The sequence below is a fragment of the Crocodylus porosus genome, unplaced genomic scaffold (genome assembly GCF_001723895.1).
Source record: "Crocodylus porosus isolate Cpor-Errol unplaced genomic scaffold, CroPor_comp1, whole genome shotgun sequence".
NCBI classification, from domain to species: domain Eukaryota; kingdom Metazoa; phylum Chordata; order Crocodylia; family Crocodylidae; genus Crocodylus; species Crocodylus porosus.
In genome coordinates this window covers 108,454,940-108,481,160 of record NW_017728906.1, presented here as the reverse complement: position 1 = coordinate 108,481,160, position 26,221 = coordinate 108,454,940, and the positions used below count along the sequence as shown (strand labels likewise).

At 42.1% G+C, this 26,221-nt stretch overlaps 1 protein-coding gene across 1 annotated transcript in view; it reads right to left on the bottom strand.

The window, feature by feature from the left end:
* The window catches only part of UGGT2 (UDP-glucose glycoprotein glucosyltransferase 2), a 227,763-nt gene that overhangs the window by 50,150 nt on the left and 151,392 nt on the right, over positions 1-26,221 (bottom strand). The window contains exons 23-26 of the mRNA XM_019528498.1: positions 22,387-22,514; positions 11,290-11,385; positions 9,257-9,359; positions 4,872-4,951 (exon numbers count right to left, since the gene is read on the bottom strand). Of these exons, the coding sequence (XP_019384043.1) occupies positions 4,872-4,951; positions 9,257-9,359; positions 11,290-11,385; positions 22,387-22,514 (407 nt within the window). The remainder of the gene's footprint in view (positions 1-4,871; positions 4,952-9,256; positions 9,360-11,289; positions 11,386-22,386; positions 22,515-26,221) is intronic.

Genomic DNA, 26,221 nt, shown 5'->3' with positions numbered 1-26,221 from the left:
TGTCCTCCTTGATGACGATTCCAGTTTTCCATCTGGTGTAGGCTTCTCTTTTTTCTTTCAGGAGACCCAGAAGTTCCCTGTTGAATCAAGGGAGCTTCCCTGCCCTCTGACTGCATTTCCTGCAGGATGGCATGGACTTCCCTTGCACACTGAGGATTGAGTTCTTTAGGAACAACCATTCCTCATGGACTCCCATTCACAAGGTACACAAATGTGGGGCCATGGTCCTTTAGTGCCTGACTGACCAGCCTCCTGAGTTTCTGGAAGTCAGCCTTCCCAAAGTTGAGGATTTCTGTTTTACTAAGGGATTTGCCTACCCTATGTCGGACACAGAAAGTAATCAGATCATGGTCACTGTCACCAAGTTTGCCCTCGATCCCCAGATCATCACCTTTAGCCAGAACCATATCCAGCAGTGCCTCTCCCCTAACTGACCTGTAGACCCCTTGCATTAGGTACAGGTCATCAATGCAGGCGAGGAAGCTACACGACTGGTTAGACCTGGTCGTGTACTCATCCCATAAGATGTCAGGGAGGTTGAAGTCCCCCATGATGATCATACATCAGGAACATGTGGGCGTGGCCAGTTCCCTACTGAATTCAAGATCCAGTACTTCTTGGTTAGGAGGTCTGTAATAGACTCCTACAAGTATATTCCCTTCCCCATGTTCCCCCCTGTATTTTAACCAGAGGGTCTCAAGGCACCCTCCATGGTTAATGAATTGAGTTTGAAGGGAATTGTACTGCTCCTTGACATAGAGAGCTAGACCCCCACCCCTCTTTTCAACATGATCTCTCCTGTAGAGGGTAGAGCCTTCTATACCTACCAACCAGTTGTAGGACGAGTCCCACCAGGTCTCCATTATCCCTATGAGATCATAATCATTGTTCGTCAGGAGAAGGGCCAGCTCCTCTTGCGTGTTACCCAAGCTCCTGGCATTTGTGTACAGGCAGTTGAGTCTGCCATGAGAAGCCCTAGGCCACATGGAACCTTCTGGCCACATGAAACAGGGGTAGGATTCCACTGACAGTGTCACTCACCCTGCCTTGCTGCAAGGGTAAAAGGTAGAAATTTAACACTTTAACACTAACACTGCTGAACTGGAAGCAGCTGTTAGACAAGCAGCAAGATGTGATGCAGCCAGAACATTCTGTCCTAGGTGAGCTGATGCATGGCAGGTAAGGCTCTGAAAAAAAGCTTTTTTTCTTTATTCTGCTTTATGAGGAGGTATGTAGTACTGATATGCAAATAAATATCAGTGCTGATATTTACACAAAAATATTAGTGGCTGAACTTGATACAGCCACTAATATTTGATCATCTAGAAGCAAAGAGAATGGCAATTACCATTATGTAAATTAACATGAAACATCATCAAGCAGTATTAATAGCAGACTGATGTAATGAAAATTACAAACGCACAATGGATGAAACTATGTTCCACACAAATACTGGTATAGAATAAAGCACTGTCAAATAAAAGTATTAATATTCTTCCAACTTATCTATCTTCGTCCTCAGACACTGAACTTGTTAACAGTACAAAGTAACTCATTTTTCATTATATTAATGCATGAGAGGAGTTACTTTGATAATATTTACAGAAACTGGATGTTTCTAAATAAAAACAGACACAAAATTAATATTCTTTATCTCTCTCTCTCACACACACACACACACACACACACACACACACACACACACACACTGTATGAAAGTATTTATGAGTTTGAACTCAAGTGAGGGAGGCATTCACCTCTACCAAACATATGCTTTTGACCGTTAGTACAAACTAAATGTATTACACATCTATCAACTTCAGAATACAACTAAAACAAGGCAGAAAACTAGACAGGAGGCAGAAAAATTAGACCATTCTATATATGTAAGCAAATTCAAATGATCCTAGTAAGTATGAAGCCCTATAATGATTAATTTCCTGCACAGAACCTATTTTATGCCTGAAATAATGCACAAAACAATTCCAGGGAATTCAAAATATTGTAACAAATGATTTAATTATTTTGGTACAATGATCTGGTTTCTTTGTTGCTGAATAAAGTCAAAGCAAAAAAACCTCCAATACAATAGGCTATTAATGGAAGATGCAAAGAAGGGAGAGCTGCTCAGCAACTACTGTGCTTCACTCTTCACAAAAAAAGATAAACAGTAACCAGACAGCCAACAAAAATAACATAGACAAAGAAGGGGAAAGGCTAGGAGTCATGATAACTAGAGAGAGCATCAAAAAGTTCTTGAGTAATTTGAATGAATCTAAAGTCCTCATAAAATTCATCCCAAGGTGCTGAAGAAACTGGCAGAATAGGCAACTAGAAGAAGGAGCAGAATTCAAAAGGATTTTAATAGATTGTAGAATTTGGCTACAGACAACAGAATGAAACTCCATGAAGATAAATGTAAGCTGCTATACCTTGGAAAAAAATAACAAAATGCACAAATACACAAATACACGGTGTGACAGGACGACCTCTAGGGGTGTCGTGACCTCCCCGGCGCCCTCTGGCTACCGTGTTAAGCCGGTGTCAATGCACCCTCACCGATCTTGCCCGCCATGTCTTTGATGTTTTAAAATGTTTAGGGGAGGCTGCCTTTTCTATCTGCTTTGACACGGTGCCTTGATGTAACTTAGCCAATGATCTGTCCAGTTGCCCCGGTGCACTCTAGCCTTAGGGTTACCCGTAAGTCCTACCGCTGCCCACACTGGGCTTGTCTCCCGTGCTCGTTCCACCCACACTGGGGCCTGCTCAATATGCTCGCCCCCTCCTGGGGCTTCTCCATGTGCTCGCCCCCCTCCTGGGGCCTGTGCCTCGCACTCCCGTGCTCTCACCCTCCCTGGGGCCTGCCTTGCGCTCCCAGAGCTCTTGTCCCCACCGAGGCCTCTGCCTCGCGCTCCCCGCCAACCGGGGCCTGTGCCTCGTGCTCGCCCACATTGGGGCCTTGCTTGTGACTCCCGTAATCAGGGCTCAGGCGGCCTCGGCCTTACCTGGCCCCGGACCCCTTTCCCGGGTCTTACACCCACTGGGCTTCTCCCAGTTGGGGCTCAGGTGGCCACAGCCTTACCTTGGCCTCCAGACCCCTTTCCTGGGTCTTACACCCACTGGGCTTCTCCCAATTGGGGCTCAGGCGGCCTCAGCCTTACCTGGCCCCCAGACCCCTTTCCCGGGTCTTACGCCCCACTGGGGCTCAAGCAGCCTTGCCTGTACCCACACTAGGCTCCTCCCGATAATCGCCCACACTGGGCCGGGGTCAGGACACCCCAAAATGCAGCGCCCTCTCCAGCACTAAACTGCTGTGCCTTCTCTAGCACCAGGAACCCCCCCACGCTACTGGGGAGTTCCTATGAGGCCTCCTCCACCCCTACAACCTCACCCGGTCCTCCGGTGATATACCACAACAAAACAGAAAATACAAAGCCCCTGGCTATAACGTAAATTCCAAGCCAATCTGGCTAACTTCCTTCATAACCCTGTCAGGGTCCTCTCCACCTCGTATCATCATGCCAACACTGCTCAAGCCATCCAGCTTCCTTACTATGCCCGCCCTGTTTGCTCCAGCAGGGCTCCTGCTTCTTAGGCTGCCAGAGGGGAACTGGCTCTGGCCTCAGCCTTGCTGATTTTATAGGCCAGGCCCTGCCCCCTTCTGGTCAGCTGACCAGACTGGCTGTCTTGGCAACCCACACCTGTGCTGCCCTGGTGAGTGGCAGCTGAGCCCATATTCCTGTTATCAGTAGCAGGCACCCTAGTGCCCTGCTACACACGGGAAATAAATGGTTGGGCCATAGCACTGCTGAAAGAGATCTGGGAGTTTTTGTGAGTCAGATAATCATGAGTCAGCAATGAGATGCAGTTGCAAAACCAGCAGATGTAATTTTGAGCTACATCAACAAGAGTCTTCAATATAAGACACAGAAGTTGACAGTCGTACTCTACTCCTACTCTATTCAGAGTAGGTAGGTTGGTTAGGTCTTGTTTTGAATATTGTGTGCAGTTCTAGGCTCCATGTTTTAGGGATGTGGAGATATTAGGGGCTCCAGAGATGAGTAATAAAAATGATAATGGGATTGGAAGGGAAGTCAGACAAAGAAAGGCTGAGAAAGCTAGGTATGTTTAGCTAAAGGGAAATTAAACAGGAGTACATGATAGTAGTTTAAAATTTCAGAAAGGCTGCCATTAAAAAGAGGAAAAACAAGTGTTCTTCCTTGCAACAAAGAGCAAGACATGAAGAACTGGTTTTAAATTTTAAATTAAGGTTAGATCTCAGGGAAATCTTACTTATTATTAAACAGTAATGTAGTGGAATATACTGTCCAGGAAAGTTATGAAATCACCTTCATTGAGGGTTTTTACAAAGAATCTGGATAAGCATTTGACAGGGATGATTTAGAAACAACATTCTTACATTCAAGAGCACCAGATGACCTTGGAGGTTCCATTCAACCTATGATTTTATGCGTTTTAGTACTATGTTAACATACAGCTTCCTAAACTTTTCCAGGTGTTTTGACATTAGCTGTTGAAAGAATAATCATGAACAATATTGTAATTCATCAAAGTTTTTAAATGTAAATATATCTGTTGTAATTTGGGATTTTGTTAGTGGTAACAATCTTAAACAAATTTAATTAGTTAATCTTTAACTTTTTTGGTTAGTGACTGCTTCAGTAGCATTCAAATTAAATTAACAATCCCATCTCTCAGGTCCACAATTAGTCCAGCAACAGCAATCAGGTCTATATAAAAAACATGTTTTTGACTGATTTTCTTTTAAAGAGATTGTATTATTTGCAATTTCTTCTTGTACAAGTCATATTACATAATGTATCTAAAAACAGCTATAGGATATTACTCACCTCTTCAAAGGTACTTCTGACAGTTTAGATCTACAATTCATAAAAAGCTTCAGTTTCATGTTGACAATGTCTCTCAATACCTAGTAGAAAAACAACATTTTTCTATATTAAGGAAAGTTAGTTTTGCTATCTATCAAGCTTCTTTGGCCTTGAAAATAAGGAGAAATCACCTTCTTGGCAAATGTTTTCACTGTGCATCAAGCTTGAGTACCAATTCATTAGAACGTTCAAGAATTTTTTAAAAGAAATTTAAGGTTATCTGCAGTAAGTGATTTTTTAATTTATGTAGGCAAAAATATTTTACCTGCCCCAAAAACTTTTATCAAAGGGTATCTTGAGTATTCTATACTTTAGTGTGATTTTTCAAGTCATAAAAAAATGGTTTAAAATAATTGCTGTGTTCATCTCTATGATAAAACATTAAGAAACAATATCATTTAGTTCTTACATAGCTCTTTTCATCAATATTTTCTGCAATAGTAATCTAGCAAACATTCCAATAATTGTGCTGTTACTGTCAATGATGGATTGATTATGTTAATCTCTTCATTCCACAGAAATTTGAGTAATTTTGGCCTAGCCGCCTATTTCTTCTTAACTGTCTATTTATTATTCACTCATTTCCACAGGCCCTGGCAGGTGTTACACTTAGGACATGATTAACCTGTTATCTGTGCCATAAATAGTAATACTGCCAAGGAATTAATGTTGTGACAAAACAAGGAACCAGCTACAAAAATGTTCCACAAATTGTGAATGTGCACACTTTGTTTTTCTCAAGCCACACACACACTTCAAAACATAAAGCCATTATGTCAAGAACAAAACTAAAGAAAAAATGGTGAGAGCAAAGGTGAAAACAAATTCCAGTCTGAGTGATAAACAAGAGAAATCAAAAGTGTTCATTTACAAGCACCAGTGTGACCAGCTGATTTTACTGAAACCTGGTATGACAGTTTGCATGACTAGAATGTTACATTTTAACAACATCTGTAAGAAGGATCGAATAGACACAAGTGGAAGGGAAATGGTACTTTATATCAATAAATTTTTTCAAGTTACTGACAACTCAAAAGAAAAGGATCTTGAGTGTTTATGGATCTGCTCTCTAAAAAATGAGCACAAAGTGGGGTACAAATTGGTGTCATACATACACCACTGAATAACACTAAAAGGATTGGATGGCCACCCTTTAAGTATTCACCTATAATGCATGGCAAAAACAGTTACAGGACATGAGTCTCAGTGACACATGTTGGCACAACATGGGCTGGTGCCAGGGGGGCCTAATGGCAGTGGGGGCAAGTATCATAGGTCGGGGGGGTAGGCACCAGAGCATAAAGGCACCAGGGGGACTGGCAGTCAGGCAGCAGCAGGGCAAGTGGTAGGGAGGACAGGTAGCAGAGAACAAAGAGAAGGAATCTGGCCACTTGACTCTTCTGTTAGAGCTTACCCGACTGCAGCAGTAGGGGTATGGCTTTAAGATGACCCTCTAATAATGAGATTCTATGCATGATAGATTATAACACATTTATAAATTTGCCATGAACAAAATCTAGTTATTGGTGATCATTTTAAATTCAAAGTTCTCTTGGATTTGGGTAAATACAGTAATAAAAGTTAAAAGGCTAGACAGTAGAATATTTGTAAGGAAAGCAAAAGGACAGAGGAAAACTCTATGGCAGGCACAATTAAAGACTGTGTTTTTAACTATGCTAGAAGCAAAAAGAATCTTAACAAGTGCTTGGCTTGACAACATGGTCTGATAAGTAGAAAGGTTATACATCCACAGCTATGCTTGCCCTTCTGAGCATGAACAAGACGCTTCACTATGGCCATATATGTTCCGTGGAAGATAGGACTGTCTGGGTAATCATGTAAACTATTTGTCAGTTACCAAACGTGTGACTGGCAAAAAAACACAACTAGTGACAATTCAGCAGAGAAAGAACAGGAGGATCCTCCAACCATTTAGTCCCAAATCCTAGTGGTGATGGGACTTGTCCAGGGAGTGGAAGCTCCAGATTATAAGAGTCCATCACTCAGACAAGTTTTGAACAGGCCCTACAACTCCCACTTCCCAGGCAATTAGTATAACTACCATACCATGAGTTAAGTACTGCACAGCATACCCCACAACCTCCTCTTGGAGCTCAGCCCCACCAGAAAGCCAAGTGGGGAAGATATATATAGCCAGCACATGAAGAAACCAGAAGGAATGTGGCTTAGTGAGATGGACTCTGCTTCAGAAGGGTCATGCTCTTGGTTCTGGTTCTTGCCCCTAATGGCTTTTCTGTACCTTATGTTCAATATTCATTGAACAAAATGGATAGAAAACAGTGGGATAGGTGCAAATGGAAGCAGGTGGAAATAGGATTTAAACTCCACATAAGTAATAAAAAAGGCATTTACCTGAGTACCTGAGAACACACAGGGTGACTGTACACGAGTGCAGAGGCTGCTCCAAAGTGCTGTAATTACAGCGCATCAGGGAAGACTCAATGAATCGAGTCTGCTGGAGTGTGGTAATTACAGCGCTGCAGCAGCCTCCCGCATTTCGTGTATCAGCATCCCTATGCTTAAAAATGGCAGTGGAAGTGTTTGAACTAAAGCTCATCATATGAGCTTTAGTTCAAGCGCCACCACCGGCATTTTGAAGCTTGAGGATGCTGATACATGAGACACTGCAGCACTTTAATTGGAGTGACTCTTGGAGCCACTGCAATTGAAATGCTCCCCCCCCACCCTCAAAGCATGTGTAAAAGTTCTGCAAGTAGTACTAAGCGTATTAAAGATGAAATAGGATTTCACCCTTAGAAGTCTATAAGGCGTGTGACTTAGTGCCGCACAAGGTTTAAATTAAGAACACAGAAGATGCAACATTGACACACACACTTGCACGCACATGGATTAAACGTGGCATTTTGACAAGTCTCAAAATGTAACTATAAATAAAGAATCATAACAAGCAGCTGTACTTCTACTGTCCTCCTGTAGGGCCCAATTTATGACCCTATCCTATTTAACATTTTTATAAGTGACCTACATAAAAACATAAAATCTTCACTGATAAAATATTCAGATAACACAAAAGATTAGGGGAGTGAAAAACAATTAAAAGGATGTGTCATTGATACAGAACAATCCATCGCGTGTGGTCAGCTGCCTGCAAGCAAACAATTATTTTCATATGCCTAACAGAAAAGCCATGCATTTAGGAATAAAGAATGTAGTCCATACTTGCTAGACAGGGCACTTGCTCCTGGGAAACAGTGACACTAATAAAAGGACTTGAAGGTAATTCTAGATAATGCACTCCCAATGCAATGCCGTGGCCAAATGGCACAATGAAATTCTTATGGGCTTGAAAATGGGGGGGATATCTAGTCGGAGCAGAATTATGTTACCTCTGTATTTGGTAATGGTGTAACTTCTTCTGGAACAAAAATCAGTTTGGAGGTTAATAGCTCATGAAGAGTGTTGATAAACTGGAGGTGATTCACTGAACACCCATAAGAATGATGATAAGATTGGAAAATCTTATAGTGAAAACCCATTTCCTTAGTTTAACTAAAAGAAGGTTAAGGGATGGCTTGATCACAATCTGTAAGTATTTAGATAGGGAAAAAGACTTTGATCTTGAGTTCTTCAATATAGCTGACAAATTTATAATAGGATCTCATGGCTGAAATGTTGCAGCTAGACAAATTTAGGTTTGAAATCAGCTTCAAGTTTTTTTCTAGCAGGATGCAGCAGGAATCAAAACCCAGGTGGAGCGAGTCTGGAGACATAGAGAAGTTTAAATTTGATATGGGAGCCAATACAGGGTCTGAAGTAAGGAACAGACATTTTGTGACTAATGAAGGAGGAAGATAAATTCAGCAGCTGTATATCTACACTATTCTATCCCTGGATTATCAACAGGGATCCTGGTTTTCTCTGATTTAAAAAAATTCCCAATTTTCATTTTAAAAAAGTAACCCAACATCCACATTTTTTCCGTAATTAAAATGAAACACCACTAATATATTCATGGAAAAATGTAATTTGGGGTTACTTTTTTAAACTGAAAATTGAAGATTTTTTTTAAATCAGAGAAAACTAGGATCCCCGATTATCAAGCTACACACAGTAGAAGATTTTTCTTAGATATTCTTGGGCAGCACTGCCCACTTAAAGAACAACTATTCAAATAGTGATACAAAGTCATAAATAAATATTTTCATTAGACAGTCACTTTCTGTATCGCTGAACGTGTTTGAAAGTTTAAATTAAAACAATCTATCAGATAATGCTAGATTCTATTTCACATCGAAATAAAAAAAATGTTGAAAATAAGTTAAAATACAACTAAAATATAAATAAAGAAATCTACATGGTCTTACAATCAATAAATGTGCCATCTTCTGTGCTTCTCTTGTCAGTGGATCAACGATAGCAACCACATCATAGAATGGTTCATTCTGTTGAGGATCTATTTTTACTATGCTGTTAAAAAACGTTAATAAGTGATGTGAAAAATTCTAAGTTAAACTTTCAAAAATAACAACTAAACAGTTTAGGCTTTAATTTATCATATTTTAACTGCTTTACACCACCTTTTGAGAATTCTTCAATATAACCTTTAATTTTGTTCTAAATATTCATTACCATCTTTTCCCCTTTTTTTCCACAATAAACCTTTTGTGCTATGTCCTAAGCTAAACAATGAAACAATTTTAAGGTTGCTTAGAAATAAACAATGAAACACATATCATTGTTTATTTCAAAGCTCTAGAAACAAAATATTCCAATGGTTGAAATTTAAAATTGGCATAATAAAACTTAAATAAATTAACCTTGATTTTGTGCATGAGATAAGGGAACAATGTTTTTTCCCCAGGGACTCAGTCTAATTATTTATTGTTTGCTGCTATTTAGCAGTGTTCTTATGTCTATCCATAAATATTTATCAATTAAATATATGCTGTACTAAATGGAAGATGAAATTGTACCTTAACAATACGTCAGAACCAAATGACATGCAAAATCAAAGTAAACTAAAAGCAGGATAACAAAGCAATCTTTTCGATCTTACTTTTTCTTCAGTTTCCTCTAGTACCACCCAGAACCATAATATGCTGCAAGTGTCAACAGTGACAAAACTTTAACTTAAAAGAATTCTAAGAGTGGTTGTGACAGGGGTCCATCCCTGCGTCTGTCTAACAGAGGCCTGACCCTCTGTCTCTGGACTACCCACCCACCTATCTCGCTTGTCATGCCTTGATGGAACAATAATTATGATGTTACGCAGGCAGGAGGCTGCCTATTTAACACTAGGGGTCACTATCCACCACTCCAAACCTCCCCTACATGGTGGCTCATGGCTCGCAGATGGTATAAATGTCAACCTATGCCCTAGGGCGTTGGGTCAGCTCACTCTCCATTGCTGTGCCTCTTGGCACTGGGGTCTGCCCCCTGTCTCTGCACCACCTGGTGCTGTGCCTCCTGGCGCTGGGGTCTGATTGCCCCCTGTCGCTGTGCCCCCTCCAGTGCTGGACCCGATCACCCTGTCGCTGTGCCTCACTTGGCACTGGGGCCCAATCACCCTGTCACTATGACCCTCCTGGCGCTGGGGTCCAATCACCCCACTGCTGCGCCCCCCCTAGCGCTGGGGCTTTGCACAGTAGTGTGCGCCACTGAGACCGCCTCCTCCCCAAATAGCTTCAGCCCGGCCCACCAGACAAACAATAATGTAAATATGAGCCCCTGGGCTATAACATAATAGAAGTCCTATAAAGCCACACTCTGGCTCCTTAAAAACCCCAAACTGCTCCTCAAGCCTTGTGTACACCTCCCCCCCAGCTCTGGGTACCTTGTAGACTTCTGGAGCCTCACTGACCACAGCAACAGTCTGGCCAGCAGCCACAGCATTCCAGGGTATTTCTGCTGTGCAGGAGCTCTCTTTCCCTGGCTGCTTGCTAGAGACCTTCCCCCTGCCAGCCTTAGCCCTGGGGTTTATATGAGCCCAGAGGCCAATCCCCTTCCTGTCAGCTGACCGGCCTGGGTGGTTGGGCTATTAACACCTACCCTCCTGGTGCTTGGTGTTCTTGTAGCCCTGGGTCTTAAAGGGGCAGCTCTGCCTCTTAGTAATAGGGCTAGGGTTCCCTGTTACAGTGGTAAAAATAGCAACTGAGTAATATTAAGCCTAATGGGGTGGATAAACTTTTCCCCTGCTAGACAAGGATTATTGCTTGACAAATCAGGTTAACAGGAGATACTAAGTTTTTGATTAGAGGCATCTGAAGCTATGAAAATGAATTACAGCAGGCCCCTGGTAAATGTATGCTTTCATAAATCATGTATGGCAGATGTGTCAAACTTATGTTCAATGGGTCAGATCTGTCCCATGGTTCTGCTCCATCCAGACTAAACTTACCTGTGATGCTCTTTGAGAAACTGAACAGCCTGTCTCATCTCCCTTTTTGGCAATGAAGAGAGAAGGGCATCTACTTTCATAATCAAATCACTGGCACTAAATAAAATAAAACAAACAACATATGTTTTTCTGTAGCAAAAGGGAATAAAACATTGATTCTAATGTATCCTCCTATAACATAAAATACTAAAAAGGTATTAATGTTACTACAATTTTACAAAATTGTCTTGAATTTCCAAACCAGTTGGAGACCAAACAAGAAATACTAAAGCTATGGAGGATTTCTGGAGGGCTATAGGAATAAATATGAGCAAGTAAAACAATTCAATTGAGTTGTATGAGTGGCACAATACACGTATATTCAAAACCTCAGTTCCTTTTGGCTGTTGTTGGTTAAGAGATTTACTGCAACAGCTCCAGTGAGGAACTCACAGGCTACATGTTCATTTGTAGTGCTACAAAGTACCCACAGAAATGAAATCCTGTAGGGGCCAGAGAGCTACAGTTATCTCAAAAGTTCACTCTTGAGCCAGGGGCAATAGGGGGTTGCTCCTTTGCCCCACCTGTTCCCAAGGGAGCCTGTCAGTGAGCAGCCTGCCCAATTACAGACAGCCTGCCCTCTTCTCTGCCAGCAAAGGGAACAAGCTGTCAGTGATCAGCAGGGATCCAGGTTTTCACTGTTAAAAAATCCAAAAATCTCTGAGTAAAACCCCCCAAATCCATGTCTTCTCAAGATTAAAATGAAATGCCACTATATATAGTGGCATTTCTTTTAATATACACACACACATATACATACTTACGTGTGTATAATACACACACACACACACATTCATATATATACACACATACCTACATATATATACACACACACACACACATACACACACACACACACAATTTTAAAGCAATTTGGAAGCCTATCAGTGCCTCAATCATTATAATAAAAAAATTCTAAATACCTACATATTTTGATATTTGATACTGGGTTTTTTATCATGGAAAATCAGAGCTCCTCCTGCCCCCTTCCTTCACCAAGACACGAGTCTAGCTGCAGCTGTCCCCCCTGCTGCTTTGTGCTGCTGAGCAGCCTTGATATGCCAGTGCCCCTGACTCCCAAGCCACGGCCCCCCCATCCTCGCTGGTGTCCCTCACTCCCAACATGCTCCCCCCTGCCTCCAAGTGTGTAGAGCAGGTAGTTTGTGTGTGGGGCAGGGGATGGCAGCTGTATGGCGCAGGTTGGGGTGTTCCCAACCATAGACAATGCCAGAGAAAAAGTGTCGGGTGTGTGGGGGGGGCATGTGCACCCCCTGCAATTTCTGTACCTCCAACAGGGCACAGTGGATGAGACCCAGTGCAGGAGGGTAGAGTGAGGCAGCAAGACTTGTTTCTGCCACCACCACCATGAGCCCCATGCCAACACAGTGAGGTGCCCCCTGCATGCTGCTATATCGGGGGGGGGCACAAGTCCTCCCCAAATTCAACAGCAGGCAGGGGGCACCCCATCTTGGCAGCCATCATGACATGGCTAGTGCATGGCTTGCAGTGGCAGCATAAACAGTTCTCGCCACCCTGCTTTGCCTTCCTATGCCGGGTCCCACACACTGGTGTGCAGAGGCAGCTCCTGGCCAGTGCCTGTCAGGCCAGGCTGCAGCTGCTTGTCCCACTGTGAGATGAAAAATCAGGGGAGGACATCTGCCCCTCATACCCTTCCAATGCATTGCTTCTGGTGCTCAGCCCCTCCCTGGGAGTGTGTGCAGTGGCAGGGAGCCTGCCCCCCCCCCACAATGACCCGCGCTTGCCTCTGTCCCGCTCCTCAGCCAGGCCCCTTAGCCACACATTTTCTCCCCAGGCACTGTGCACTGCCCTGGCATGTGACCCCCCTGCCTCTGATAGTCCTTCTTCCACTCCCCTCAGCCCCAAGCAGGCTAGAACTCTGCCAGTCTACATGGGGAAACCCAGGGTTTCTTGCATTTTTCTCCTTTAAAGGATAAAATCCTTATTTTATTTCTGCAGCAAATGGAAAACCCAAATCCCTGGTGATCAGCTAGCAGCAGCTGGGAAGCAGAGGGTATCAGGCGATTGTCCCCACCATTCGCCACTGCCCATGGGGTAGTAGGGGTGAGAAGCACTGTTCTGCTTGCCCCCTCTATCCCCACGGGCAGTTGGGGGCTGTGTTTGATAGCCTTTGCCAGGCTTTACCAGTTCGCAGCAGGAGAGTATGTTGCTCTAAGCAGGGAAGAAGGCAGGTTGGTCCTGATCCCAGAGCAGTGGCTGTACAAGACTTAGGGTGGCCATTATAAAGGACAGTCCAGTTGTTCTCTGTCCTCTACTGATACAAAATCCAATGCCTTTATGTCCTCTATTTTTCTCTTGAGGAATCCCCTGATTTTCTCTTGAAGAGAAAAATAGAGGACATAAAGGCATTGGGTTTCGTATCAATAGAGGATAGAGTAGCAGAAAACCAGAATGTCCTCTATGATGGCGGTCTAAACAAGACTGCTCCTGAAGCAAAAACTGTTCCTGCTGATGCTACCACCACCATTGGCACACTAGTTCTTGGCACTGCATCACTGCCACCAACCAGAAGGATCACCGACTGCTTCTCCCACAGTGCAGAGGCATCCCTCTGCTATTCCAGTGGCACCACTATGTGGCAAGGTCATCTTTCAGATGTTTCAGGTGGTGGCAGCAGCAGAGTCACCCAACAGAATTGCTGGTCACTTGGGCCAGCAGCAGCTCTGTGATAGCCATCACAGAGATCAGAGCTACAGCTCTGCTCCCTGCTAGTTTTGGAGGAGGGAGGAAGAACAGAGCGCTATGGGAGGCTAGGCAACCAACAGACCCCCTTAATTGCTACAATGCAACTGTCCACTAGTTACATAAGGTTCTACAACCTGTAGCACTGGTAAATAAGTTCCTGTCTGAAACAGGTAGATCTGCCATCTTTGTAGAGTTACAAATGCACATTAACTCTTTGTAGAGCTGTAGCAGCTTATATAGCACCACAAATGTAACATGTCCATAGCCTCAGTTAGGAATAGTCTGTCTTTTCACTTAAACTTCCTTACTCCTTGAGGTTCCTCAGATTCTTTAATTCCTTTATTTCTGTATCATTAATTCTCTGGTGTCATTTATAAAATATACAGAGAACATTTAAGGCGATTGAATCAGGTTCCTTCTGCTTCTCAACATTAATTTCTTCGCCTAATCAGACCTCTTTTGTATTTCCTTGCTTTTGCTTTTTTAGTAGTTCTCCTTATAACTCTGTTAGTCCCCACAAACAATGTCAGCAATACATAGACACAGAAAACTGGAATACTCCTGGCATCCCAAATTTGTAGTAAGAAAAATATAATTTTCCTGTATCCTTTTTATATAGACTGGACATTTATATTAGAAGCTGGTCAGACATGGAGAACTTATTTTCATCTGTTAAACCTAAAGTGCATAGTCTTCAGCAGTCTATTTGGGCTTAATTGGGAGCTCTCTCTGTGGAAATAAAGACTCCTTTTCTATAAATGCCAGGGACTTTGTGCTACATTAGCATAGTAGATCTGACATTTTCTCCTTTTGTTCCGACATCATACCAAATAATTACTGTATTTCTAAAGTATAACATGTTTGATTAGGTTTATTATTACTGTTGTTATTACTATTGCTATTATTATTAATATTAATAATAGCAGCAGTAATAGTAGCACCTAAGATCCTTAGGTAAAGGATCCAGATAAAAAGAAGCTCTTCAAAGTGGATCCATGCAAATTAGAAGGATATTAAACTGACTGTCTATTTCAAAAAGGTCTTCTGAACCTGAAAAGGAGTGAGTCTCAAGGCACATAAGTAGAAATCAGCACATAAAATCAATTTATAGATCCATATTATTTATATCAAGTACCATCATTTCCATTCAAACGGTTTCTGCCCCAACTTTTTGGTTCTGTCTTGAGTAAACACTGTCCTTCAGACATTAGCAGGCACCTGTCTGTCTTGCAAACAATAGAATTATGCCAAATGAGGCATGAACTCACTAAACAGCTGCAGGTGTGCCTGTAGAACTCAATTCTTGAGTGACAGTGCCTTCTGCATTTATTGCTTATGAAGTTTGTATCAAATGATCCTGAATGTGGATCAGGTGCAGGGTTCTTTCTGAGGCTTCTTTCCTTTGCACGTTAGGCTCTTCTTTCCTCAAAAGCCTTCATTACATGCTTAATAAACTGCTTCCAAACACTCTGATCCTCAGCAATCTTCTCCCAGTCATTTGGCTTGATGTTCATTGCCTTCAAATTTATCTTGCAAGCATCTTTGAACCAGAAATAAAGAAAGCCCATGTGTTGTCCATGCAAGAGATTCTTGGGTATACAGCCATCATCCGTTATCTGCAGGTGACCAAACCATTGAAGTTAGCATGGACTAAGAAGAGAATGGATGCTCAGAATGCTGGCATGTTCCAAACCCTTAGTGTAGGCAACTTTGTCTTGCCAGGAAATTCTTAGAATGTGGCAAAGGCAATGTCAGTAAAAACTACTGAGGTGCTTTTTTGAATAAACTATGTGGTTCAGGAATCATTGCCATACAAAAGGGTGTTGATGACGCAAGCATAATATATTTTAGCCTTGGTCTTAACAGTCAGTTTGCTACTGTTCCACACTTGTTTGCTCATGATACCTGGTGCTTTGCCAATACAGGTGTTCAATTCAGCCTCAAGTGACAGGTTGTTAGTAGCAATGGAGCCAAAATAGTTACAACATCCATTATGCTTTCTGCTATGATGACTGCTGGTGGTAAACCCGTGTTCTGGCCCATAACACTGGTCTTCATGATGCTGATTGTAAGACCAAACTCTTGACAGGCACAACAAAAGCAACTGATGTGACTTTGCATATTGATCTCTGTGATTGAACTCCCTCCGATAACAGTGTAGTGTTATTAGCAAACATCAGCTCACAAATCAAAACTATATACACATTAGTCTCCACTTTAAGGTGTGCAAGGATAAATCATTTTTTATCTGAGTGTGTATGTAGATAAATTCTTTTAGTGGAGGTCCCTAAAGCATGCATTAAAGGGAGAGAAAAGAAAATCCTGAACAGTCAGGGAAAGGACACAACCCTGCTTGACCCTGCTTCCGATCTCAAAAGCCTCAGACATTGATCCATCATAGCTGACTGTTCCCTGACTTCTATCATGGAAAGAACAGATTATGCTGAGGAGTTCTGGTAGACAGCCAACCTTTCCCAATAATGTGAAGCGGCCTTTTCTTTTGACAAGGTCAAAGGCTTTAGTCAGATCAATGAAAGTAATACAGAGGGGTCTCCCCTTTGTTCCCTATATTTTTCTCAGAATTGTCAAAATGAGAAGATAATATCTATGATGGATCTACTAGCTCTGAAGCTGCATTGTATGGGTAAACATAGTCAGCAAAGTTCTGAAGTCTTTTAAGTAGCACCCAAGCAAGGATCTTTACAGCACTGTTTAGTAGTGAAATGCCATGATAGTTGTTACAATCACTGCAGTAGCCTTTATGTTTGTACAGAGTAACTATACTGGCATATTGCATATCTTGTGGCACTGTCCCTGTAAGAACGTAAGCACAGGTTTCCCACACTTGATCATTTATGCAGGAATACTGTCTTTTCCCTTACCAATCGCTAGATTTTCTATGGCCTTACTTAGGTCCTCAACAGCTGGAATATCATCAAGCTCTTTGAGAACAGACAGACTTTCAATAAAATTAAGAGCTGTCAGTAAAGTCACTTTCTCTTGAATAGAGTTAAAGATGATGTTCCATCTTTGCATCTATTGCTTTCGGTCTGTTATGACTCCTCCTGATGTTGTCTTTAATGGAACTGATGACTTTGCATTTAGGCCTGTTGCCTTCTTGATTCCATCCTACATGTTGCTGATGCTTCCAGTGTCAATTGTGGATTGTATTTCTCCCCAGTCGCAGCCAATAATCACTGGCACAGTGCCTTGAGCTTTGTAGAACAGCACTCCCTGCTTTCTTCAGTTCCTTCAATGTTCCATCTCATGCATTCTTTTTGTGATTTAACTTTGCAGTTTCTTCAGCCTTGATAGATGGACTCAATTCATGTGAGTATGCCTCAGAACAATCTGGGTTTCTTCTGACCTGCTTGCTGAATATAGTTAGCAGTAACATAGATTATTTTTTTGAGGCTTTCCCAAAGGCAGTTCTGAAGTAGCCCCCTTAAAGACAGTGACTTTTAGTTTATCAACAAAATTTCACCATCCAGATTCCCTGGATGAACAGAGCTTTCAAACTTAAAGTTCACTGTCTCATTATTAATAATTTTATTTGGAACCTTTACTTCATGTATTGCATAAGATGTATCATCTAAAGTAAGTAAGAAAAGACTCTGTAGAAACATGCCCTCATTAACTGTGCCCCTTACAGGATGACTTTTTTAAAGTTTGTAGAAAAATATATTACATTGGCACCTATTGTAAGTGAACTTCTTTTGGAAAAATCAAGTAGACAAACACTATCTGATATATCTCTGAAGAAAAGTAAATGATTTCTGTCCTGATTCAATTAAAAAAAATCTTCATTATGATTGCTCTGACATCAAGTTCAGCAAAAACCTAACCTCTGAAAACTAGAAAATTAAGAATAAACAGAAAAAAGTAAAATTAGAAGTAAAGAGCAAAGGTACCCACCAATGTAACCTTACTTCTTGTTCAGTACTGTTCAAAGGCGATATGTGTGTTAAAGAGTATTAGAGCATCATTCAAATAAAGTAGTTAAAGTTGTGTGTATTTGCTTCTCCTTTGCTTCTCTAACTGTATTTTCCAGTTCTAAAATGTTTGAGTTTTAGTGAACTCTGTTCTACAACAACACAAATTATTACTGGGCAGCATTAATTCTACACTACTTATGGAGTTTTTAAATTAAATTTCTTCTTTTTTAACTCCAGGCACTAACTGTGTACACTGCCTTGACATACACATGCCCGAGGTGAACATGGATTTTAGAGAGCTTAGAAGGGTCTACTTTTAAGCAGAAAGGAGTTCTCAGAGTATTTTATAATGGCCCATTTATTTCAATAGGATGGTCTCCGCTGAATAGGACAACCTATGAAAATGAAGAGTGACAAAGCAATAGCTGTGAAGGTACGGACACTGCTCCATTCATTCCAAAGGACTTTGCATCTCTCTCCTTTTTAGTTTACCTGGTGTTCCTAAAAACCTCTATTATAGATCAAACAGTTCCTTGAACCAATCTCAGTACTGTGTACTTGTGTCTGTTCTCAGATCTTTGCACAAAGTAGGGTTGGCTCATATGGGGGCAGATAAAGTGTTTCAGCATTCATCCCTTCCAGGGTGGCAAGGACTTTTCCAATGGTGATTCACACGAGACAAGGAGGGAGGATGAGAGGACCTCAACAACCCAGAGCTTCCACAACTGTCAGGTCACAAAGATGGCCAAAGAAGCTCTGACCCCCCTCAGAATGACAGTATTTCTTCAATTATGATTCAACTAATATAGGGGAGTAGGGAATCAAACACCATTAGAGGGACAAAAGTTTTGTCAGATCCATGCACACATACAAATAACAGGACAATACAGTCAGTTCCCTTGAGTGGAAAGGCCTAAGTCTTGATCCCAGTTTCCATAGAGAGGAGAATGGAGAAGGGCTAAGACATCCAGAGGGTTGGTGGGAACCACTTTCTGGATCAAATATAAAGGGCAGACAGAGGCCTCAAATACACTTTCAGGGTCAAGCCCTGTTCTCCCCTCACAGCTCCTAAAACATTTATTGAGGAAAAAAAGGCTGAAATATTCCCAAAGAATGAGCCCTGAAAACCCAGGCTCACACAAAGTGGGTGGGGAAAAGGTTTCAATCATGACTAATACCAATACCCCAGTACACATATAGGATCTTAAACAACCCTAGAGAGGAAGCAGAATGTGAGGGTGACCTTTGTATCACTAACCTCCCCCTCCCCAACTCACCCTGCAGTTTACACATCCCAGGGACTTCAACTTCTAATCCCAGCCCGTTCTCTACTATCTACCTCGATTTATTTCCTTCCCTGTAATTCTTTTCTCACTGCCACAACCTGAAAGCCTTCTCTCTTCCTATTCCACTATCACTTAATTCTGTCTCTCCTTCCAGCAAGCATTCACACACATTTTTATTCCTTTGCATGCTTCCTGAATTTTCTACTTATACAGATTGCATAGTTTAGAAATAAATCTGCTTTGACAGAGGCAGATTGTAACAAGATTCCTTCCAGTCCCAAATTCAGATTGACACTGGCTGGCTTTTCGGAATATTCTGTCTACTCATGTCCCCTTAGGCCATCTAGCTCGTGAAAACTGAAGGATAAAAAACATTTGACTACAGAGCACACACATTTACAGCAGAATCTATTTGGCTAGTGATCATTAGAGTCACACCTGTGGTGATAGCCCTTTTTCTTTTCAATTTTGCTTCCCTCAAGGGGTAGTAAATAACATTCACTGCCATTGATTGGCTAGGGGGATTGAGACTTCATGTCTGATCATTTTGGAGTGGCTCATCCACAGATGCATCCATGCAAAAAGAAACAAAAAGAAGATAAGAGAACAGACATTTCTAGATATAGATATTTTAATCATGGGAAAATGTGGATTTTGGTTACTTTTTTAAATCTGAAAATTGGGGATTTTTTTTTAATCAGACAAAACCAGGATCCCTCATTATAACACATCATTGTGATATTGTCCATCGTAATAGCCTAACTTACAAAGACTGAATCAATTCAGCCTTGGGCTTTTTGATTGCCTGTAGTCAGCCTATAAGACTAATGATGACAAGCCTCCAGTTAGAATATGCATACTCACATCTAAATGTTGATAAATATACAGATTTTTTGCATGCAAAGCTGAAGTCTGTCATGTGTCTGTATTTATGTGCAGAAGTAGGTTATAAGCTTAGACATCAGAAGGGGACTTGCACAGAATGAAGGTGCCTAAGTCACAGAAAGCTATCTAGATCAATCCTGCTCTAGGATTTAAGCCACATAGCATTTAAGTACTTCGAATAAGTATCAGCCTTCATTTTGATCTGAAAAGTTCCATAAGCACCTACACTTTAACTTCTGAACATTTAGAAGCAATCCCATTTGAGTACATACTTGCCTGATTTCTGTCAAAATTCTGTTGTGATCCAGATTATGGTTGAGAGTAACCTAAAATCCGCTTAATGTATGAAACCCAGAGAGCCTGCATGGACACTTTAAGTTGAGAACATGGATAGTGGTGGTATGGACGGTGGGAATCATCTTTTGCCAAATAACCTAATGATTAGAAGCACTAAACTCAGGAATGGGGAGAGCTCTGTGCAAGACCAAATGAACAGCTCCCACTTGTCAACAAAAGGCTCAACCAACCATTTTAGAGAATAACCTGCCTGGAAATAGCCTTCACTTATCCTATTGAACTGGGCCAGGAGGGAGCCAACAGCGAAAGCTTCCTGGTGCCAGAAGGAGCAAGAGTGAGCACAACTCTGTAGCCATATACTGACTTAAAAAACAAAACTAAACTTGGCTGACAACAGGGATCAGAATCTCTGAAGAGATAACCATTAGATTGGACTACAAAATCATAGTTTGTCTATTCTATAAAATAGCTATTAGGGCACTCTCTTCAGAAATGGGAGATAGGGTTTCAGTTTCCTCAGGCTGACGAGTGTCTATAGCCTAGATCTTCAACAACCTGATCAAGTGCTCTAAGCCACTGTTGTGCAAAAAGGTGTATACAAGCACTGCTACAATCTAAGCTGTGTATTCAACTCAGAGCAGCTTTGACATTGAACTCAAGGGTGTCAGTTCAGCTTTGATGTGTCTTTTGCATATGTCTCTGGATCTTGAGGCAACTGAGGTACTTCAAGTCCAGGAGTGAGTCAAAACAAAGTTCAGGAGTGATTTCTGAAAATGGTCAGGAGTTCAGACATAACCCTGTGCCTGCTATTTCCTACTGGTTACCTCCTGGTATCTTGGGCTCTAGATCAACATTTTTAAACATAAGGTACCCCTTAGAAAATGTAAGCTTCTAGTTGTCATTCATGTTTTAACTATAGAAAAATAATAGAGACATTTTCCTGTTGTAAAGTACTTAGAAAGATCACAACGGGTCATATTGTTTTTAACACTATGGATTCCTATTTGAAAACTCTGGGTTTATCTTGTGAATCATGGCTGCTTGCAAAAGTTGGAAAAAATATGCTCTACTGAAAGAAGCAGCACATTACTTCAACCTGGCTCCACAGCATCTGTATAGATTGGGTGCTTCAGCAGGGTTTTTTGGTACTATTATCTAACAGCCGATTCAATCAGCTATTACATAAAAACACCAAAAAATCCCCACTAAAGTACCCCATTCATACAGATGTTTGGCAAGCTGGATCCAGCTAACGCACTGTCTCTTCTGGGCATGTGCTGGGCTTGGTGCAGGAGCATATGGAGTTTAAAGAATCATTTTGTGGGGTTTTTTTTAACGTCTGCAAGCACCCCATGTTGCACAACATCCTGTGGCACTCTTAAAAGTATTTTAAGGCACCCCAAAATGCTGTGGCATCCTGGCTGCTGGAGGCAACCAGTTCTCTCCATTCACTGTATAGGGATTCTACGTGATTGTGTCCATCTGGATCACGCTCCTAGGGCAAAACACCCATGTTTTAGGGATTACAAAGTCTAACTGGAGGTGCCTATGAGAACAATTTAAAACTTGTACTAATGTAACTAATAATATTTACATAAGAAAAGAGGGTCGTACACTGAAGGAGAAGTTTGGACATGACCTAACTTCCAGCTCAAAGGGACAACTGAGGTCACCCTATCCTGTGTTCCTTTACGTAGAAATCTAGAGGAAATCATGCCCTAGGTATGGCCTCAAAATATACTACTATCCAAAAGAATACAAAGCAAGTTCATGGAGAATACGTTTACTAACAGCAGACAAGTACTCAAAGAAGACAGACCTACATATAGTCTACCAGAAAGTGAAATAACAAATTAGAGATGATAAACTCAAATCAGTCTTGTCCATGTGGACAATAAATACCCCATAAATAAAGGCCCCAACTGCTTTACCGCTTATTGCTGATCTTCATCTCCTTGAGAATGGCTTTAATCTTCTCTCCTGAGGTACTAAATGTTATTTTTTCCAACAACTGGAAATCTTCTGTATAGAATTCATTTTCATCTAAAGGGCCCAAGATCTTAAAAGAAAAAAAATCTACATTACTATCAGCTCTGAATTTCTAAATGTTTTTTCCTTAAGCAAAAATATGCAATCATTTTAATAATGCCTGCTATGAAAAACTCTATCCCATGTACTCATGGATGTTATCATTTATGGAGTATCCATATTCTGAAAATTCCAGTATCTAAAAATTTCTATAAATTAAACTGAGTTGTGGTATACACAATTCTGTCTCTGGTAATATCTATATCATATAGATATAACAACTTCAGCAACTTCACTGTACCCTACACGTGAACAACTGTAACATATTTAAATGCAAACCTGTTGATCAAATACTTATATGCCAGAAAAAATAATGTAAAAATATACCAATGAATTCCACAATATATGTACATAAAATCACAATTATAAATACACTATACAAAGAAAATAGTGAAATGTCAGTTATCTCATCACAGCAGTAGGCAAAGTGAATGGTCAAGAACATCTTCAGAAGATTAGTTAGCAGTGGAGGGCCCCAACCAAAAGTGACTGAAGTTAGTGGGAGCTTCTTTATTTATCTCAATAAGCTTCATCTGAAACTTGAATGCATTATAGCAATGTTTAAAAAAATACTGAAAAAGCATGCAGGACAAAAACAAACAAACAAATAAATGTTGGGTCTCTTCAAAATGTATAGGAGTTCTGCCATTGAGTCCAATGAGAACAGAATTTTACTTTGGGTCTTAATATTTTTATTCTTAAATGAAACATCAACAAGGATAAATAACTAAAGAAGAGAAAAAGAATTATGAAAAATGAAATATGACCCAAATGACCTGACCTAACTAAGGGCCTTGTTACATGGCTGCACTTTCGGCTTCTCAAATGCTTACTGGTATTAGGGCTCAAGTTTGGAGCAGTTGCACCTTAAGGCTAAAAACCTTCTTGGACCACCTCCCCCCACACCTATACAACTGTGACTTGTCACTAGAGGGCTGGTAAGCAGGGTCCTGAAAAGGAGCTACAGCTGTGAGTTGCCACTAGAGGGCTGGTGAGCCAGGGCAGGCTTCTATCACTGCGCTCAGCAGGGAAGGGTGAGAGATGGGTGGTGGAGGGGGAGCGGTAACAGGAATCTGGAGGGCAGACAGTAAATGGGATGGGGGTGGATAATGAAATGGGAAGTGGACAGGAAATAAGGGTGGGGGTAGGGTGGTGAAATGAAGGAAGTCAGCCACTGAAGGATAAAATAAAAAGAAGTTACAAAAAAAAGAGGGAGGTTGTGACACAACACCCTTTAGGGTGTCTGTCACTTTAAGGGCAGTAGTAGGGAGCTGCCAGGTCACTAATGAGAGTGTCCGTTTCAGAGAATGGCCATTTTGGGAGAGCTCTGTTATAAGACCAGAGCATTTTGTGGGCAAGGCAAGAGCCCCCAAGGGGACACTTGCCAGCCTGTACACAAATGCCAGGAGCTTGGGGAATAAGCAGGAGGAACTCATCCTCCTGCTTAACACAAATAACTACAATGTCATAGGGATAACGCAGACCTGGTGGGACTCCACTCATTACTGGCCCATGGGTATAGACAGCTATACCTTGTACAGGAGAGACAGTAGATAAAAGGGGTGGGGGTGTAGCTCTCTATGTTAAGGAAAGCTATGCATCCCTGCAAGCTGATGTTGGCAACCAGGGTGGACGACTGGAGACCCTCTGGGTTAAAATCTGTGGGGAACTGGCACAGGGGACAAAACAGTGGGAGTCTACTACAGACCTCCCACCCAAAGTCAAGAACTTGACCAGAAGTTTGCCTGGGAACTGGCTGAGGCCTCATGTGCCAGGACCATGGTTGTCATAGGTGACTTCAACTACCCGGACGTCTCATGAGAGGATCAATCAGCAAAATCCAAGCAGTCGCAAAGCTTCCTATCATGCGTGGATGACCTCTACCTGACTCAAGAAGTCTTCAGGCCAATGAGAGGTAAAGCGATGCTCAACCTGGTACTGGCAACTGGGGATGACCTAATCAGCAACCTAGTAATTGATGGGAAGCTGGGTGACAGTGACCACAAGCTGATCATCTTCATCCTCCGTAAAGCTAGCAAGTCAGTCAGCAACACAGAAGTCCTTGACTTCAGAAAAGCTGACTTTGACAAGCTCAGGAGGCTTGTCAGTGAGGCCCTAAGGGACCACAAACCCAGGGGGAGGGAAGTTCAGGAAGAGTGGTTGCTCCTCAAGGGAGCAATCCTCAGTGCACAAGCTAATTATATTCCATCTCAGAGGAAAGGCAGCAAGAGGGCACAGCAGCTCCCTGCCTCTCCAGGGTTTTAGCAGACCTCCTGAGGCTAAAAAGAAAGGCCTACAAAAGATGGAGGATGGGATTCATCTCCAAGGAGCAATATCCTGCACTTGTCCAGTCCTGCAAGGAGCAAACCAGGAAAGCCAAGGCTGCAACTGAACTCCAACTAGACTCGAGTATCAAGGGCAATAGAAAGGCCTTTTTCAGATACGTGGGGAGCCAGAGAAAAATCAAGGGCAAGACCCCTGCTAAACCAGGTGGGATAACTGACAACTGACATCCAGGAAAAAGCCAACCTATTCAATGGGTACTTTGCATCGGTCTTTCATCAGTCCCATGGGATGCCCATGCCCACTAAGTGACAGGGAGGTCTGGGTGAGGGAGATCCCCTGCCCTCTATCAATGCTGACCTCATGAAGAAACACCTTGAGGGTGGATACCTTCAAGTCAGCTGGCCCTGACAATCTATACCCCAGGGTACTCAAGGAGCTGGCGAGCATCATAGCCCAGCCTCTAGCATGGATCTTTGAGAACTCCTGGCACTCTGGTGTAGTGGTCAAAGACTGGAAAAAGCCCAATGTGGTGCCTGTCTTCAAGAAAGGGAGGAAAGTGGGTCCAGCAAACTACAGGCCCATCAGCCTGACCTCTATCCCGAGGAAGGTATTAGAAAAGTTTATTAAAAAGGCCATTCTTAATGGACTGGCCGACGCCAACATCCTGAGGGACAGCCAGCACGGGTTTGTTGCGGGTAGGTCTTGCTTGACCAATCTCATTTCCTTTTACGACCAGGAGACCTATCACCTGGAAAAGGGAGAAGAGATTGATGTCATATCTCTTGACTTCAAAACAACCTTCAATCTGGTATCCCATGATCACCTCTTGGTGAAACTGGCCAATTGTGACCTTCAGTCCACCACAATCCTCTGGCTGGGAAATTGGCTCTGTGGTTGGACCCAGAGGGTGGTAATTGACAGAAGTCAATCGTCATGGTGCCCTGTGACCAGTGGGGTCCCCCAAGGCTCTGTCCTTGGACCCATATTGTTCCACACCTTCATTAATGATGTGGACATTGGAGTCAGAAGTGGACTGGCCAAGTTCACCGATGACACCAAACTTTGTGGTAGAGCATCCACACCTGAAGACAGGAGGGCGATCCAGGCTGACCTGGACAGGCTAAACAAATGGGTGGACGAGAATCTGATGATGTTTAACACCGAAAAATGTAAGGTTCTCCACCTTGGGAGGAAAAACCTGCAGCATCCTTATAGGCTCGGCAGTGCTACACTGACTAGCACTATGGAAGAAAGAGACTTAGGGGTCATCATTGAACATGATGAACATGAGTCTTCAATGTGATGCTGTGGCTAGTAAAGTGACTAAAAACCTGGCTTGCATCCATAGATGCTTCTCAAGCAAATCCCGGGACGTCATTCTCCCCTTGTACT